This window comes from Falco rusticolus, chromosome 2 (genome assembly GCF_015220075.1).
Source record: "Falco rusticolus isolate bFalRus1 chromosome 2, bFalRus1.pri, whole genome shotgun sequence".
Classification (NCBI taxonomy): domain Eukaryota; kingdom Metazoa; phylum Chordata; class Aves; order Falconiformes; family Falconidae; genus Falco; species Falco rusticolus.
Window position 1 is genome coordinate 114,479,718 of NC_051188.1, and position 15,839 is coordinate 114,495,556.

The following is a 15,839-nucleotide window of genomic DNA, read 5'->3' on the forward strand; positions in this document are numbered from 1 at the left end:
AGAGACTTCTGAAGAGCTTGTCCACCACATTGGTCTATGAAATAGCAGGTGGACTGGGGAATTATCAAGATCTTCAGCTATCTGTGGCTACAGTTGGGGTTGGTGAGAAGATTCAAGGGTTATTCAAGGGTCTCTTAATGGAAACTTGGGAATCGCTTCTTCAGTGTGAGACTTGCATCATTTTTGCGGCTGTTATCTTTTACCTCAAAACAAAGAGCAAGAAAAGAACAAAATGTATTTTTAGATGTTACCGTACTATCCATCTTGAAATAGCTTATTTGTAACATAGTACTAATTAGATGGTGGAAAACACTTTCTTTACTCAGGAACGATGTTTAAGGTGAGTGTCGTGTGATGGGAAAGCCATTAGGGACGACTGGAATGAGCCTTAAACTGACTGTTATTGTGGGCTTGGAATTGGCATGGGGAGAAGGATGGTGTGAAGGTACAGGACTGTGGGAAATACTAACGAGGGTGCTGGCAGCTGCTGCTGGGGCAACAGTGTTAGGATGTCCCTTCAGCGAAGGGGCAGCCCCCTGGGGTCTGAAACTGGGGATATGAAGGGTTGCATGGAGAATCGTCACTGGGAACTGGTGTTCCTGGATGTTAGTGCTGAAGAAGTTGACTGCAATGGGTTGATACTGAGGATGATGGACAATGGAGAGACATCATACTGGGTAGGAAGCAAGGAGATGAAGTTTTGGGAGGCTGGTATGATGTTTGGGGTGGAAACCTAACAGAACCATAGATGAAGATGAGAGTGACTGTAGATACTGAATTGGGGGACTCCGGACTGGCTTGAGCAGAGAAGTGGGCTTAGTGTGGGGAAGTAGGAAGGAAGCTCTGCCTGGCAGCAGCTGCTGCTCCTTTTTTCACCTCTCACTGATCTGTGAGAGTTAGAGAGCCAGGAGGATGCCACTGTATCCAGCCCAGTGGTATGCCTCGCCACTGCTGTGACTGAATATCTTAGTTTGGTTTTTTTTCTTCATTTGTTATTATTTCTTTGGAGTAAAATACTCAAAGGCCTGCCCAACATTTGTTACAACAGTTTCAGCAAAAATCTGTCATTGCTGGGTGGAATATTTCTTAACTGGACAGTGCATGTTGTTTGAGGGATAGATCCTGAGTCAATCATGTTCCCTCGCACATTTCTCTGTTTGTCTTTCTGTAAACACTTACAACAAAAAAGGTACTTTTTCTGATGTATACAGTGACAGAAAGCAATTCCCCACTTTTCTGGAGTATACCAATTTCTAATTGCAGCTATTCTGGTTTCAGCTACCCAGAAGTGTCTCAAACCTTTGTATTTACCATCTCTTTTTAATATTATGCTTGTGTTCATCTTTCCTGTGCTGACAGCTAGTCAGCATCTACAAGGTTTTTCCTTTTGTACACAAATTTCACTTTTATGCCTGGAAGTCTTTTATGGCTTCTTTCCTGTTCTGCTTTCTTGTGATAACATTTCTACCCAGTCTCTGCTGTCAGTCCATACAGACCTTTTTCTACCTTATAACCCACAGCCCCTGTCTATTGTGTATAGCGCAGGGAGATAATGTGTTATAAATATTTACCAAAAAATGAACACTTTGGAAGTTCTCTTTACTTATCTCTGTCTCTTACAGACCGATTGGAAGGTGACAGATCGGAAGGATCTGGTCAGGAGAATGAAAACGAAGATGAAGAGTAACTGGCAGTTGTGTGCAAGCGCCTAGATGTTAATGGAATTTGTATAAGACATTAATTATATTTTTCCTTACAGAGCTTTAGTGCAATTCTAAGGTATTGCTTTTGGATAACCTAACCTTTTGTTTTTGAATGACTGTGTGCATGACTTTGGGAGAGTGTGCAAGTTAAAATAAGCAAAAATGTTTTTAAAATGTTTTGCCATGTATGAGGGGTGCTAGAAGATGCAAAGTGCAATATTTTCCTTAACCTGCAAATGTGGGAGCTTGGATCAATGTTTTAAAGTAACTTTCATTATAGTAAAAACGTTGGTTCAAATAAATTTCTATACCTGCTGTTTGCATGTTTGTTGCTTTCTAATTAAAAGATTTGGTTGTTTAAAGTAGTTTTGTGGGTTTTTTCTTTGTGCAGCCATTGATTTATAGCCTTTTAACTATAACCTTCATTTTTATTCTTTCTTACAATGTTTGTGAGGTGACAAATACAATTATTCCTTACAGTGAGCACTGGGATTCTCTGTGATTTTGAGATCCCATGCCTCTCGGTTCTTGCGTTTCCACAGGCAACCCACAAATACATAATGCAAAATCGTCTCTCCATCAGTCTTACTATAGTGTCCACTTCACATTCTCCATGCTTGAACCTGTAGTGCTGGTAAACTAGTTGTGTTTCTCTAATAGATCCATCAGTATGTGTTCTTTGCAACAGCAGCAGCAGATGTATCTTAAATTTCTATTGGATTTAGAGTAGAGAAAATTTAATGCAAAGGAACATGAATTTGAAAATTCCTGTGTGTTATTTCCTAGGAGTAATTATTTGGGAAGGAAGGCAGTTCAGCCTGTGTAACAGGCTCTGCTCTTCCTCCATACATTTTTGGATGGCAATGGGGAAGAAGAAGAGAAGGAAGGAAAGCGGAGCAAGGAAGAGAGCGGTTTTGCTCAATGGCTGTTCTTGCCAAGGATGGCAGATGCTGAGCGGCTCCATTGGGAATTACAGAATGCTGGGAAGAATTCTAAATCAGGTGAACGAGGGTACTGGAGGCTTCGTTACTCTGTTATCATTAAAATATGCGTTCATCACGCAATCTTCAGAAACTTTGCTTACATCAACAAAAAGAATTCCCCACACTAAATGAAAAAGAACATTATCAGAACATTCTGATGTCCTGATTCACAATGCAGGCAGGCTGAAAGGACTTGGGGAATGGAAAATAAATCACAGAAATAGAAGGAGATGAGAAAACTAGAACTATTGGAGGAGATGAAGAGAGATTTGTGAGAGAAGAGAAATGGGAATTGTATGGAACTCAGCTGGCAGTAACAGTGAACGTACTTGGGCAAGGGAAGAATAATGTGAGGGGAGAGGCAAAGTGAGAGGAGATGGATGATAGGGTGGTTGGTTGTGTTATTTTTTTTAAAGGAGAAGATAGGAAATTACTGAGGAAGACCAAAGTATAGGAGCTTTGAAAGTGAACCAGTGAAGTGAATTTAGGAAAGGAGAAAATAACTGTTGGGGAGAGAAGTTTTTTGGAGGAGGGTGCCGGGAACAACGGAGGTCTCGGAACACTGGAGCGCTGTGGAAAATGGGAAACTTCACACCCAGAGGAGATCAGCAAAACAGAGGATGGAAATCTGGTAAAGTGTTTGAGAACGTATCTACTGTGAACAAGGGAGAGTGAAAGAAGTCAAGGTAAGTTGTTTGTTTTTTAAGGTATGGAGTGAAAGTAACAGCTAATATGGATATTTGTCATTTCTGGTGACACAAGGACGACTAAGTGGCCTTCTTGTTGGAGAAAGGAGCAAAACATTAGGTTTTCCTCACGACACAGCATTTTGGGCAAGCATTTTTAGATCAGCCAGAATATTTTATGATTTTGTGGTACACCTATTTGGGGAGGGGCGAACACGGTGGTCTAGAACTATTCAAACCTTGCTGCTCATACCACTGCACTGAGCAGAATTTTTACTATGACATGTAAATTACCTTTGGATTTTTATACCAAAGTACTCCTCTCATGAAATTTTAGAGAGCTATACAGTAAATTATATATAGTGTACTTAGTGTATGTATAAAGTAGGGTTGTTTGCTCTGCTTTAGCTGTTAGCAGTAAGAGGAATAAATCCGTGTTTCTGTTGCGTGGCATCTGTTGCAGTGGTGGACCTCTTCCACAGCTAGGCATCCTGAGCAATTCTGTGCATGAAACACAGTAGTAACACAACGTTTGATGCAGTTGTTAGGTCATCAACAGACGATACTGAAATGCATTTGCTTCCCAAAAGAACGATCGTGTTGTTTCTACAGAAACCTGACTCTCTTTTTATTCAGAAATTACTAACTTCTGCTTTTTGAAAACTAATTCTTTCTCAAATAAGTATATGGAGAGGATACCCTTCGTCTTCATCACTGTGGAAGTCTTTCTAAAAATAAAAAAAAGCTACTTCTGCCACTCTTGCTTTAGTCGTAGTAATTGCTAGCAAAGGGCATAAAATATAGAACTAAAGCAACAGTCTTGTAAATGTCTTTTTTCAGAGTTCCCCAATAAGCACATTTATTCCCCAAAGCTCTTTTATTTATTAAAAGGCTAATTGCTAACTTTAATATCAGATGGTTAGCTGTGGATGTACTGATGAAAAGGAGGGCTGAATCTCAATAAGGGCAAAAGTTTAATATTTGGAATATTTTTCAAACTTCAGTGAAGATTTTCAAGCAGTTTTTTCAAAACTAAGGTATCCATAGTGTTTGCGTTGGGTTTTTTTCATAAACATTTGGGTGACGGGCTAAGTCTTAATTCCTGGAGCTATGCAGTAATAGGAGCTGTTGGCAGCAGTGGGAGGGATGCTGGTAATTGTAGAGTTCGTAGCAGCAAAAGAAAACTTGAAAATGTTATTCAGATGTGCATAGAAATTAATTACCCAACTCACGCTCAGAGCCTCACAATTTTAGAAGCAAATCTTGTGGTCTGGGTCTGATTTCAGACTGGGGGCTGAGGTGGGTGATGCTGCAGGTCCAAGCATGCGTCGGGTGTGCAGGAACAAACACCTGGGGCTGCGGATTTCCCGCTAATTTGATTACAGTCACAGTGATACTTGAAAGCAAAAATGATCGTGTCAGGTATTCTAAGCCAATGAAAGGAAAAGACCCAAGCAACAGACCATAATACTCCTGTTAAGTATCAAATGACCAGCTGATTTAGCTGGCTGAAAGACCTACCCAAAACCTTTCGTTTCTAATTACAATAATAACAGCCCAAATTTGACGGACAGGATGGTGCGTGAGGATATGGGGAGCATCTTATTTCCCTGCTTTGGGGGCTGGAGCTCGTACAGCTGCTGGAGCTGGTCCCTCCATCCTGCATCCTAGGAAGAGCATCCCGACGCGTGCATCCTAGGAAGAGCGCTTACCTACCACAGGGGCTCTGGTGCTACTGAGCTCACCTCTGGCAAGGATATTGCTTAGGACTGTTGCAAAGATCAAATGGGGTTTCTTCGTGTTGCTATGATTCCTGGCAAATAATTTGGTGGCTTGAAGCTTGGCCAGATGGTCGCTGTATGAACCAATCTCTTGGTGAACTGTCAAGGATGCTGAGCCTCCTCATTCTGCTGCTGGCTTAAGTTCTAGTTCCTCGTGACTTCCCCCCGTGGAGGTAGGAGAAGGTTCATTAATGACAGCCTGCATCGCTTTTGTTGTGGAGTTCTCTTACTTAAGCAATAGATAAACGTTACAGTAGACTGTTGTGGACATCTTCAGCTCTTTCAGAACATCCCAGCAGGTGTTTTTGAGGAAGAAATTCCAGCAGTAAACATCTCATACAGCTTTTGCTGTCCTTGCACCATCAAAACAGCTGTCATTGAACTGCGTGCACTTGTGTAAGGGCTGGGAGAACATGCTCGGAGATGCTGCCTTGGAAAGCTGACTGGATGTGTCTACAAAGTAATTTATTTTTTTTTTTTTTAATGGAAAGATACCACTGAGCCAGGTTCAGTCTCAAAGGCTCAGACCTACTGCAAAGGCTGTTCATGACCAGCCCCTGGGAATCCTCCATGCTGCAGTGTTTCCCGGGCCAGGCCCAACAGCACTGTTGAAAAATGAGGTGCCAGTTAGCACCTGGAGGGTCAAAGCCCATGTTCCTCCTGGTCCTCAGTCGTGCCCCTACAAGAAGCCAACTCTAAAAGCCTCAGCTGAAGTACGGGAGATGACACAGAAGGCACGTGAGGTCATCTGCCCTGCCAAAATAAGAGATTAATTTAGTCCTTGAAATGCGGGGTTAAATCAATTTTCAGCTGTTTTCATGAATTATAATATACCCAAATGCCTTTATCTGTATAAGCATCCAGTTTGTCTTCTCAATGACATTCCTCTACTGTTGAGTCTGGGTTATTTTTTTTAGGTTAATGGAGATTTATTTTCCTTAGTTTTAAAGGTTCCTTTTATTATTTGCAATTCCTTTGTTCTTTGGATGAAAAGGTACCATCTACCTTCTCAGTGTCTTTTGAGAACTTTGCCATGCTCCCTTCTAGATTAATTTCCCCTTTCTGGTAAAGCAAACTGAAGTCCAAAAAACACCTACTACTTATTAAAACTACTAAAACCCACAATAACATGTTTTGATAGGAAAAACAGGCATATGCTGCTCTTAAAGCAAGCTCCTTTTTTTCTGATCGTGACTCACCGTATTACCATGCTTCCCTTTTTTTGCAGGAGGAGGGCTGTGTGCTAGAATAATCCACGGAATTTCACAGATTCACAACCCAAGTCAGAACTGATGGCTACTAATTTAGGAAAGTCTCACTTTAGTGAAAAAAAAACTGCGAAATAAGGTTGGTTAATGGGCTTTGTTACTAATTGGAAACCACATCCCAGGGGATCTGCAGCTGTTCTCAAGCAGCGCAGCAGATCATCTCCTTCCCCTCCACGGGATGACTCGGTGCTCAGAGCCCGTTTCCAGTACTTTCTTTCCTGCCCTGCCCTTAGCCCCATGCAATCTGGCCACCCATGGTGACTGTTTTTAGGCCTGGGTGGGTAGTGAGAGGAGGAGAGGCAGGAGGGAGGAGGACAGGGCTGTGGGGCTCAGGAGCCAAGGCTCTTCTCATCAGCCGGGCATGGCTTTTGCCCAGCCGGCGAGGCGAGCCAAAGGCAAGTCCCCAACGTCCTTCTAGCTGCTTCATCCCCAGTAGCCTCTGAGCCCTCACCTCAGCTCCCTAATTGCTGGCTCCTAGCAAACCCCAGGACTCTTTCCCTACCTTAGCAACTCCCCGAACATTTGTGGTGAAGCTTGTGCCAAAAGGATGAGTTGCCGTTGTGAATTTTTAACGGCAGCGGACAGTGTTGCACCCCTGCCCTGGCCAGGACCCTGCTGCTCTGACGACAAACACAAGCAAACCTCCAGTTCTGTGGCTGTTGGGGGAATTCCTGTCTACACCTCAGGTGGGCTCATCTCCACGCTCTTATCATTTTCCTCTCTCATGTGATAGCCCAGTGTTTCCTCTGAGCCCAGCACAAACATCCCTTCACCCCGGGGCGTGCTGCCCCCGGAACCAGCTCATCTGGTGCAGCTCCAGCCACCCCACAGCCCCATGACAAAGAGCTCCAGCCCCGCTCTGCACCTTCAAAACCAGCTGTAGTAGACCCAAGTCTTCTAGTAATTACTTGGCTGTTTGTTTCTAACTGAATACAGCTGCTCTTGTTCTATAATTAGTATACTAATTGTTAATTGGCTTTTTTGTTCTCCAGTTCTTGTGTGTTTTCAGGGCTGGATACATCACTGAGCGAGATTCACCAGCACCAAGACTTTGATGTTCCTTACCTATCTTATATAGAACATTTCTTGCATCTCTCTTCTTCCATTTTTGTATTGGATCCCTATGCATAGCTAAAGACATTTGGTTAAAACCAACATATTTTAAAATAGAACCTGTGATTGTTAAATCACCTAAAGGAATAATAGCTAATATAAGGTACTTTTTATGGAGTGTTGAACGTCACGCCTTCCAAGTTGCTAGATGGGATTCTTACTCATCAGTGTGATGACCGTTCGGTCGTAGGTGCAAGATGAGCTGGTGCTCTCACTTCAATTCTTGCAGACTTAACTTTGTCGTGGTTGTCAGTAGCTGGCTCTGAGGGCACAGGGTGCTGATTCAGCACTTTTGTTTGTGGAAAAGTGTCCGGGACTGTCATCTGCATCATTTCATAAGCATTTCAGAAAGAAAATACTGTGCTCTAAAATAATTTGTGGTTATTTTACCCAGGGTTATAAAGAGCAAGGAAGGTTTCTGTAAACGTTTAAATGAACATGCCTTTTAAAGTTAGGTGCTGTGACAAAACCATTTGGCTTGGATGTTGGTTGCACTACAGAAGCTTTACAGGCTCAAGGATGTAACGTCCAAGACCCGCTTCAAAATTCTCTCCCGTTTTTCTCAAGTGATTTTTTTTTTCTTTACAAATTGAATGATGCTGTGCACCTGCTATCCCTGCATGTAAGGGTCGTGCAGCGAGCATATGGAACTGTGTGACCCTCCCCGTGGCAGGAGCTACCGCTCAGTCCGAGTGCAGGGAGGCTCTCAAACACACCCAGAGTTACAGTCGTCACCTCCACCAACACCTCCTCGCCGTGGCAGGAGCAATTCCCAGCCCTTCACCCCTTCCCACCTGTGCCCCCGTGCCCGCCCTGGCAGCTTGCTGGGGGCAGCGAGGGGGGGTACCGGTGGTGGCAGTTGCACGGTTTCCTCCCCCCACGCTGAAAATCCATCTGATCGCTCACATATTCAGCTTCATTCACACCACATGAATTTCACATCACGGCACTGAATGGATTTGATTGCAATCTGGAGGCTCTAAATTGGGTCTGTTACATACTTTTACAGAGGGGAGCTGGGCAAAAGATACAGAAAGGAGAAACTGAATGAGCTTCATGGTTAAATTTAAGAAATTATTCTTCTTGTCCCTCTTCTCACAATACCTCGATCTGTTTGCTGGCTATCAAGCAGTTCGGTGTAAGGACTATGAGGTGTAAGACAGTGAGCGCAAGATGCGAAGCAGCAGGACCCCTGGCCCTTCGGGCGGGCAGTGGACAGGCAGAGAGCAGCCCCGAGGAGCAGAAGAAAGGTCTCCACTTCCCCTCCACACATTCATTCCCTGGAAAGCAGATAGAGAGCAGCTGAAAGAGCAAGGTGAGGATAAATAAAAAGCTGAATTAGACCCAAAGAAGGGGAAAATATTCAATGCAGCAGTGATTTTTTTTGGCTGGTTTTTGTTTTTTTTGGTTTGTTTGTTTGGTTGTTGTTTTTTTTTTCCTTCATTGAAAGATAGTCTAAAACCAGAGGGGTGCTATAGAAAAGACTGTGAAGTGTAGCTGAGCTGCAGGAAAACACCCCAGTGCCACCTGCACACAGTATGGCAGGGAGCATCCCGCACTAAAGCTGACTGTCAGACTAACGCAACCTCCTGTGTTGCTGTGTAATGGCTGTAGGACAGTGCTACAGGAAAGCGTTTTCAAGTTGCAGAGCTGTGCAGGGGAAAATCCAAAGCTACTGTGCTGCATACCTGGAAGAGATACAGGCTTTTCTCCTTTCCATGAGAAGGTAGCTGGCATCTCAGTGAAACTGCAGGTTGGAAAACATGGGACATCCACTAGGATATATTACTGAAGAAAGAGTGGATGGGAGAGTGAGATTGGGAGTATCTTCTCTCTGGCATTGGAGCCCCAGATCTGTGTCCACCAGGGTTTTGAAGGCTATCACCAAGTTTGGTGGCAACCAGACGGCAAATGGGGTGCTTGGGCAAGCCACAGTGCTCAGAGTAGGATGTTGCCATCCACTTCTGACAGCGCTCTGGGATCACCTGAAGCGGTCATGTAAGCAGCGATGAAGTTAATATTTAGCTTTTCTACAGCTTAGCTTAAAAACGCTGTTAGACCTAGTTTACAAAGAGACACACCAGCATCAGAATTCCCCTTCAACAGACAGAGAAATTGGGCATGAAGGAGGAAACAAATTGCCTATCATCCCCTAACAGCCTAATAATAAAACCAGGGTTTGGATCCTTTAACGCTTCTGCGGTGAGTCCCCTTCCACCAGCACCTATTATACCTTCTAAAAATAGGAGGCGACTCAAAACCTTTAATGACATTCCTCCTCCCTGGCAACTTCAAATTGTCTCGTGAGGCGAGGGAGCAAGTGTGCTTCTTGGCAAACCATCAGCGGCGTTGCTGCTGCACAGATAAGCTGCTTGGTGATCTGTGTGATAACAAAACTGAGTGCTCCTAGTGGGGATCTTGCTCAATATAGTAAATGCAAAAAGGCTGGTACGAAAAAAATTGTAATTACTTGGCATTGATATGGGAATAACAGCTCTGAATGTGGTTGGTTTGTGTAGGTATGACTTCGAGCTCTTTATTCACTTTAGATCTTACAATAAAGACCATAAAATGTACCTTCTGGTTATATTAACTAGTTCTTGAGTGATTTAGCTTTACCCTGATGGAAGTGGAGTAGCCACCCCGGATGGGGTGCACTTAAGAAAAATGCAACTTCTGGGCTAAGTTCTGGGCTGGAGGGTGTCCGGGGGGGGGGGGGGATCAGCTGCCTCGGAGGGTGGCACTCCACAGCCAGGCGTGCAGATTCCGACATCTCCCCAGGTGGCCGAGTTGGCACGTGGGAGGTTCTGCAATGGGGAAGTGGGGAGGAGATCCATTCGGAAGCAAAATTCGATTCAAAACGTTAATTTGTTCCCAGATTCGCTCACTGAGAGGTGAATCGTGCAGGGTTCGATGAAACCCGGTGTAATCCAAGCCTGCCTGAAAGCCTCGTGGGCTGCCCCGAGCCAGGGACTTGGTGCTCCCACAGCCCTCTCCAGGGAGCAGCCTGCTGAGGCAGGGAGGGCTTCCCACCCCCCTGGGAAGTAAAGCTCCTTGGCAGCCTTGGCCATACCCAGAGCCAAGGACTTGGGATCCCAGGCAGCTGCGAGCTGGAATTGATGTTGTTGGAGTCACCGAACCCTCTCAGAACACAGGCAACAGATTTCATTACAGGGATGTTTCCAAAACGAAACATTCTTAGAATTCGCTGTTTGCAAAACGATTTGAAATGAAAAAAGGAAAGAAGAAACATCTTGTTCCAACATGGCCCAAGACCACGTTTGAACAGGAACATTTCTGGTAAGGGAGAGCCTGTGCTTTGTCATCCAGCTGCACGGAGCACACAAAACCTTGAGCACGTGGGAAGCTCCCTTAACCGAGGGCACAAATCAGGGAAAGGAAAAAACAACCCCCAAACCAAAAAATAACCAGCACCACAGGTATATCAAAAGTCAACTTAGATTTAGATGATTATTGCTTTGGGGCGTGGTTTTTTTGTGAACCGTATTTATTGCATTTCCTTTTTGCTGTTGTGCAGCATTAAGCCCATTATAACAAATGTGGTGTTATATTCAATTCATTTTCCAGGATTGTTTTTAGAAACACAATATGCCTCAGTATCTGCAATCTATGGACAACTTGTGTGTGCCACCTTTTTGCTGCCCTGCTCGGCTACACTGTTGCTTTCCAATTCCAGCAGTTCTTAAATTTTTCCTGTTTAACTGGTATCTCAGGCTAGATTCTTTGGGGTGCATTGGAGCGCTTCTTCTTATAATATCAAAGGTAAAGAATCCGTGTTTATTTAATGGACCCAAATATACTACCTATAAAGTAAATGGATTATGAACAGTGTTCTACGCTTTCAAAAATGTAAATAAAATTTAGGTTGAGCAAGCAAATATTTGTTGCAGCAGGTATTTCAATTCTTACTCTTATTTTCACTTTCTGAGGAAGTAAATATTCTCTTCCCCTATGCCTTCATTTTTTAAAGACATTTGACATTCCTAATTATGAGCGAGCAAAGGGAAATGAAAATCTATTTTAAGAGATAATTCTTCCTGTAAATAGTGCCTGGGCACTCCTGCCTCACCTCATTGCATTTGGGCTGTCAGATGAGCATGATAAATAACTCGTCCTATAACCTCCGTTTTGTTGTACTTTTTTTCTGTTGCAAATAATTGTCAGTTCTAGTCCTTGCCTACACGTTGCTGAAAGACTTCCTAAACGACAAAGATATGGGAGCCTTGGTTTAGCTGAAGATAATTTTAGCCTCTGTCTTCCAACCAAAATTGCACGGGCTAAATTTGGACACCATTTTCTTGCAGACCTGATAATATTTGGTTTATCTTTTGTTCTGTTTTCATTCTTCATTTGTTCAACAGCTCCAGTTATTTATTTAGAAGTATTTATTTCAGACAGACCATCAGTGTGTATTTGGGTTTTTTTAACCAAAGTATCTAGCTATTCTGCCAGGAACATGATAAATGTTAGCAACAGCAATTTCTAATGCACTTGCCTGACTTTACAGGAACTTTTTTTAAAAAAAAATAGGTTCACTTGCAGAAAAATGCAGACTATGAGGAAATAAATTGGCTCTTCAGGAAAAACAAAGCGTCTTTTTTGTTTACTCAGAAAAAGAGCGTAGTGAATCTCTCTTCCCTAATTTTATCATTGTACGAAGAGCTTGGTGAACCCACCCAAAACCCTGTATGCATTTAATCCTTTTGGTTGACTTCTACCTTGCCGCCTTTCTTGACTTCTAGTCATAATTGTGAGAGTCAGCCTAGGCTCTGGGGTCCAACACAAGCCCTGAGGCAATTGAAAATGCAATTTTTGTCTCATGATTTTAATGGCTTCCCACAGACAAACTGTAGCAATTAAATCTGTGTGGTTTCTTCCCTTCCTGATTCCAGGTGAGCTAGATCTCCTGGATCTGGTAAATGTAAGCGTAGCTCAAGAAACTAGGCCAAGGTATCCCTAGGACTGCAAAACATCAGGATAATGCATCAAACCCAGTATCTTTAGATATGCCATATAGAAATGATACATTGGATGGTAAAATTGTGGTGGATGCTGCAGAGATCCCAAACTTATTTTACGTAATAATTTGTTGTTGTCATTACTGAACATCAACTGGAGGATCTGGTTGAGGTTTTGAGGTGGAAAAAGCAAGCCCTAACTCCCCAGCTGGCAACAAGGATAGGGTGGGATTTTTGGTATGCTCTTGGGAAGTGACCTTTCAGGTGACTCCTCTTCCTTATATTCCATACACGCTAATTGAATGAACATTCGAATCGTATCAGCAGCTTCCACCAGCGTCCTCCGGATTTGCCAAGTTGTGCCTGAAATTTCTCATCTGTAAATAGGGTTTGTAAGAAGGCCAGCCCCCTAAAAAAAACCAGCAGAACCAGCAAGGTCCCTTTGCTCATGGACAAAGGAGAAACAGCACAGGAGAGGGCAGGAAAGGGAAGAGTTAAAACCAGTCCTTCTTCCAAATGAGTGAATAAAAATAACCCCGTAATAGCAGCAGGTAGAGAGGCTTCCTCCATTCTCTCCATAATTCAGCATGCACAGATCGCAAACGACATGTGGTCTTGCTATGGCAAAAAAATTGCAAATTCTTTTTTTAGAGGGTAGTGGAGGTGTTGGGAAAAGGGAGTGTAATCTCTTTTTTCCTCAGTTTCTGATGGGAGGAAGGACTTTAGCTCCGACATCTCAGCTCTAACCATGACATTGTGAAGCTTCAACCTTCAGAAATGGTGCAAACAGAGCCCTGGCTACCTGGGAGAGACCCTCACCCCGGCTCCATCACCGCCCCTGGCTGGAGCTTCCCCCGGGATGGGGGCAGTGGGCTGGAGGGCACCGGCGGCTGCCGCTGGGGCTGTGATTTAGGCAGCAAGACGGTGCTTGGTGTGGGTGCCAGCTGCCAAAAAGTCAGCGTGCTCATGAGGATCAGGCCCATGGTCTCTGGTAAGGCCCGTTCAGAGCCATTTTTGACCACCCGTTTATTTCTGCTGCCTCTACTCTCAGTATCGTCCATTTACGATTTCAGTATCGTTTTGCTTGAATCAGCGCGGAATGACTCCAGAAGCCCGTCCCTTAAACCATGCAAGGCTGAGTACTTCCCTAATTCCTTAATTTTTATTCCTGAGGCTGGGCAGGAAAGGGGTGACACAAAAAGGTGACAGCTGGAACTACTCGCTAAAGATTCGGGCTTTCTTGCCCCACTGTAAATATCTTGAATTAGCAACCCTGTACCGTTTGAATCTGACACTTGTCCCTCTCTTGTCTGGCGCAGTTGCCAGCTGATGGATGCACTAGTTTTGAAGATCGTGGCTTTCAGCTGTAAGGGATGGTGGTTGTAGGACACGACCATTCGTTCTGGGCTCCACGTCATCTGTTTGTGTGATACAACCTGAAAAGTCCGGGACAGATGCGCCAGTTCTGTTCATTTATCAACAGCCTTGCTTGAGGGATGAGTTCGGGGATTTTGTGTAGCTGAATCTGCAGATTAATGAATCTGTATTGAGCGTGTAGTAATTGAATTCTAGGCAATTTTTATAGATTAGCGTTCAATCCTATAACTAAGGCATGAATTGGGGGCAGCTCTCTAAAAATCAGCAGTCAAAATAAGGAATCGGTATTTTGTGATGTCATATTGCCATTTGGCATACAATGACAAGTGAAAATGCACCTGATTTCTTATTGTGTAACACAGAGGAAAAAAAATACTTACTGTTTGCGTGAGATAAGGTGGGTTTTTTTCTCAGTTTCGTTTTTCTAGCCAGTGGGAAATTATGCAGCTTGACATTTTTGCTGAACTGCTGTTTTTTAAAGGCACAGAATCGAAATCCTATGCCTACTCAGAACAAATTTGGATCAAAACCTGGGATCACTTTTATTTGTCGTTTTTGTGAGTAAGGCTGTTGCTCAACTCTTGAGGCTACCAGGAGACATGCTACTCTCTTGCATAAAAAGATCGCTTGCCCTTATCCTCGGGGTACTCCAGTGAAAGTTAAAGGCAATCAGGTGGTTTTGTGTGATTTTTTTAAAACCATACATGTCGCTTTATCAGTTCAACAACCCTTCAGTTATCTTCAGTTACCTCTTTAACTTTTGTACTGTTCACCCTACGACGGCACTTGAGAGATCGTTATGGTTGTGCGGTTGAACCTGGGCAACAGCATTTCACTAAATCACTGAGAAATTAATAACTGCATCTTGGTTTTAATCCCCCCACCCCCGAGGGAAAAAATAAGAATCTGTACATTCTCTTTTATATGCAATGATTTGCATTTATATCGTGATCTATCTTCAAGTAAGATAAATTCCTAGATACCATTTTCTCCCGTACATCTGTGTTTATGGAACCTCTTCTACCTTTGCACCAAGCAGAGTTGAATTTTAGTCTAAAGGGATTATACTTATCAGTCCCTAGTTTAATTTGTAAAGATGAGTAATTATGGCACTTGTCTACCTGGATGTATGTAACGACTGAATTCAAAGTTGTTTTTTCTCTTTTTCATGAGATGAGCATGGTTGCTTCTTCCCACTATAAAATGCACGCTTATGGTGCTTCTTGCCTGTGTATTTTTTCTGGTCTATTAAACATTGTCTACACAGAAACATCTCCGTTAAGTGTCTGTACTGCTGATCTGCAGGAAGATACCTCTCAGCAGAGACAAGGCGATGTCAGCTGAATTCCCAATGCATTTTGGCTGTTTGGCTCTTCCTGGTGTACCGCCAGCCTGGGGCCACGGGGGTAGCAGAGGCAGTGAGAAGTGGCGGGTTGGAGTCCAAACTTAGTCTCCCAATGACTTCCTCCTGCAAAAAAAAGATGCGGAAAAAATGATGGATAATTTAAGATATTGTTTCATGTTCCTTCCTTAATGCTTTCTTCAGCCGCTCCCAAGCAGAGTTGATGTGTTTTCTTTCACAGGGTTAAATTTCAGCCAGAAAGCAGTTCAGATGTACCTGGTGTCCTCATTTCCCATGGTGAACTGCCACGCTGCATCTCACTTTTTTGCTGTCTTTGCCATAGCTGGAAGACAAGGCTTGCTGGGCAAAGAGCCTCGTCCCAGGTCGGGTCTTTGACCAGACCCTCTGGAACAACCTCACTACTCCAATTTGAGGTAACTGCTGTGGCATGAAAGGTGATCAATGGCAGCAACAGAAGATGACTTGTACGTAACACTTGTGATATGTTTCCTTTTCTCATTCTAGTTCCTGTGTCTTGAAGGGGATTCTTGAAGGTAACTTTATTGTTTTTTCTAACTGGTGTATCAGTTGAATCGATTTTAAGGCT

At 43.5% G+C, this 15,839-nt stretch overlaps 1 protein-coding gene across 3 annotated transcripts in view; it reads left to right on the forward strand.

Moving 5' to 3' along the window:
• Positions 1-2,068, forward strand: part of DCAF6 (DDB1 and CUL4 associated factor 6) — a 90,584-nt gene extending 88,516 nt beyond the window's left edge. For all 3 annotated transcript variants that reach the window (XM_037378070.1, XM_037378071.1, XM_037378073.1), the window contains one exon: positions 1,623-2,068. In XM_037378070.1, the coding sequence (XP_037233967.1) occupies positions 1,623-1,687 (65 nt within the window). In that variant the 3' untranslated portion in view covers positions 1,688-2,068. The remainder of the gene's footprint in view (positions 1-1,622) is intronic.
• Positions 2,069-15,839: the final 13,771 nt, after the last annotated feature.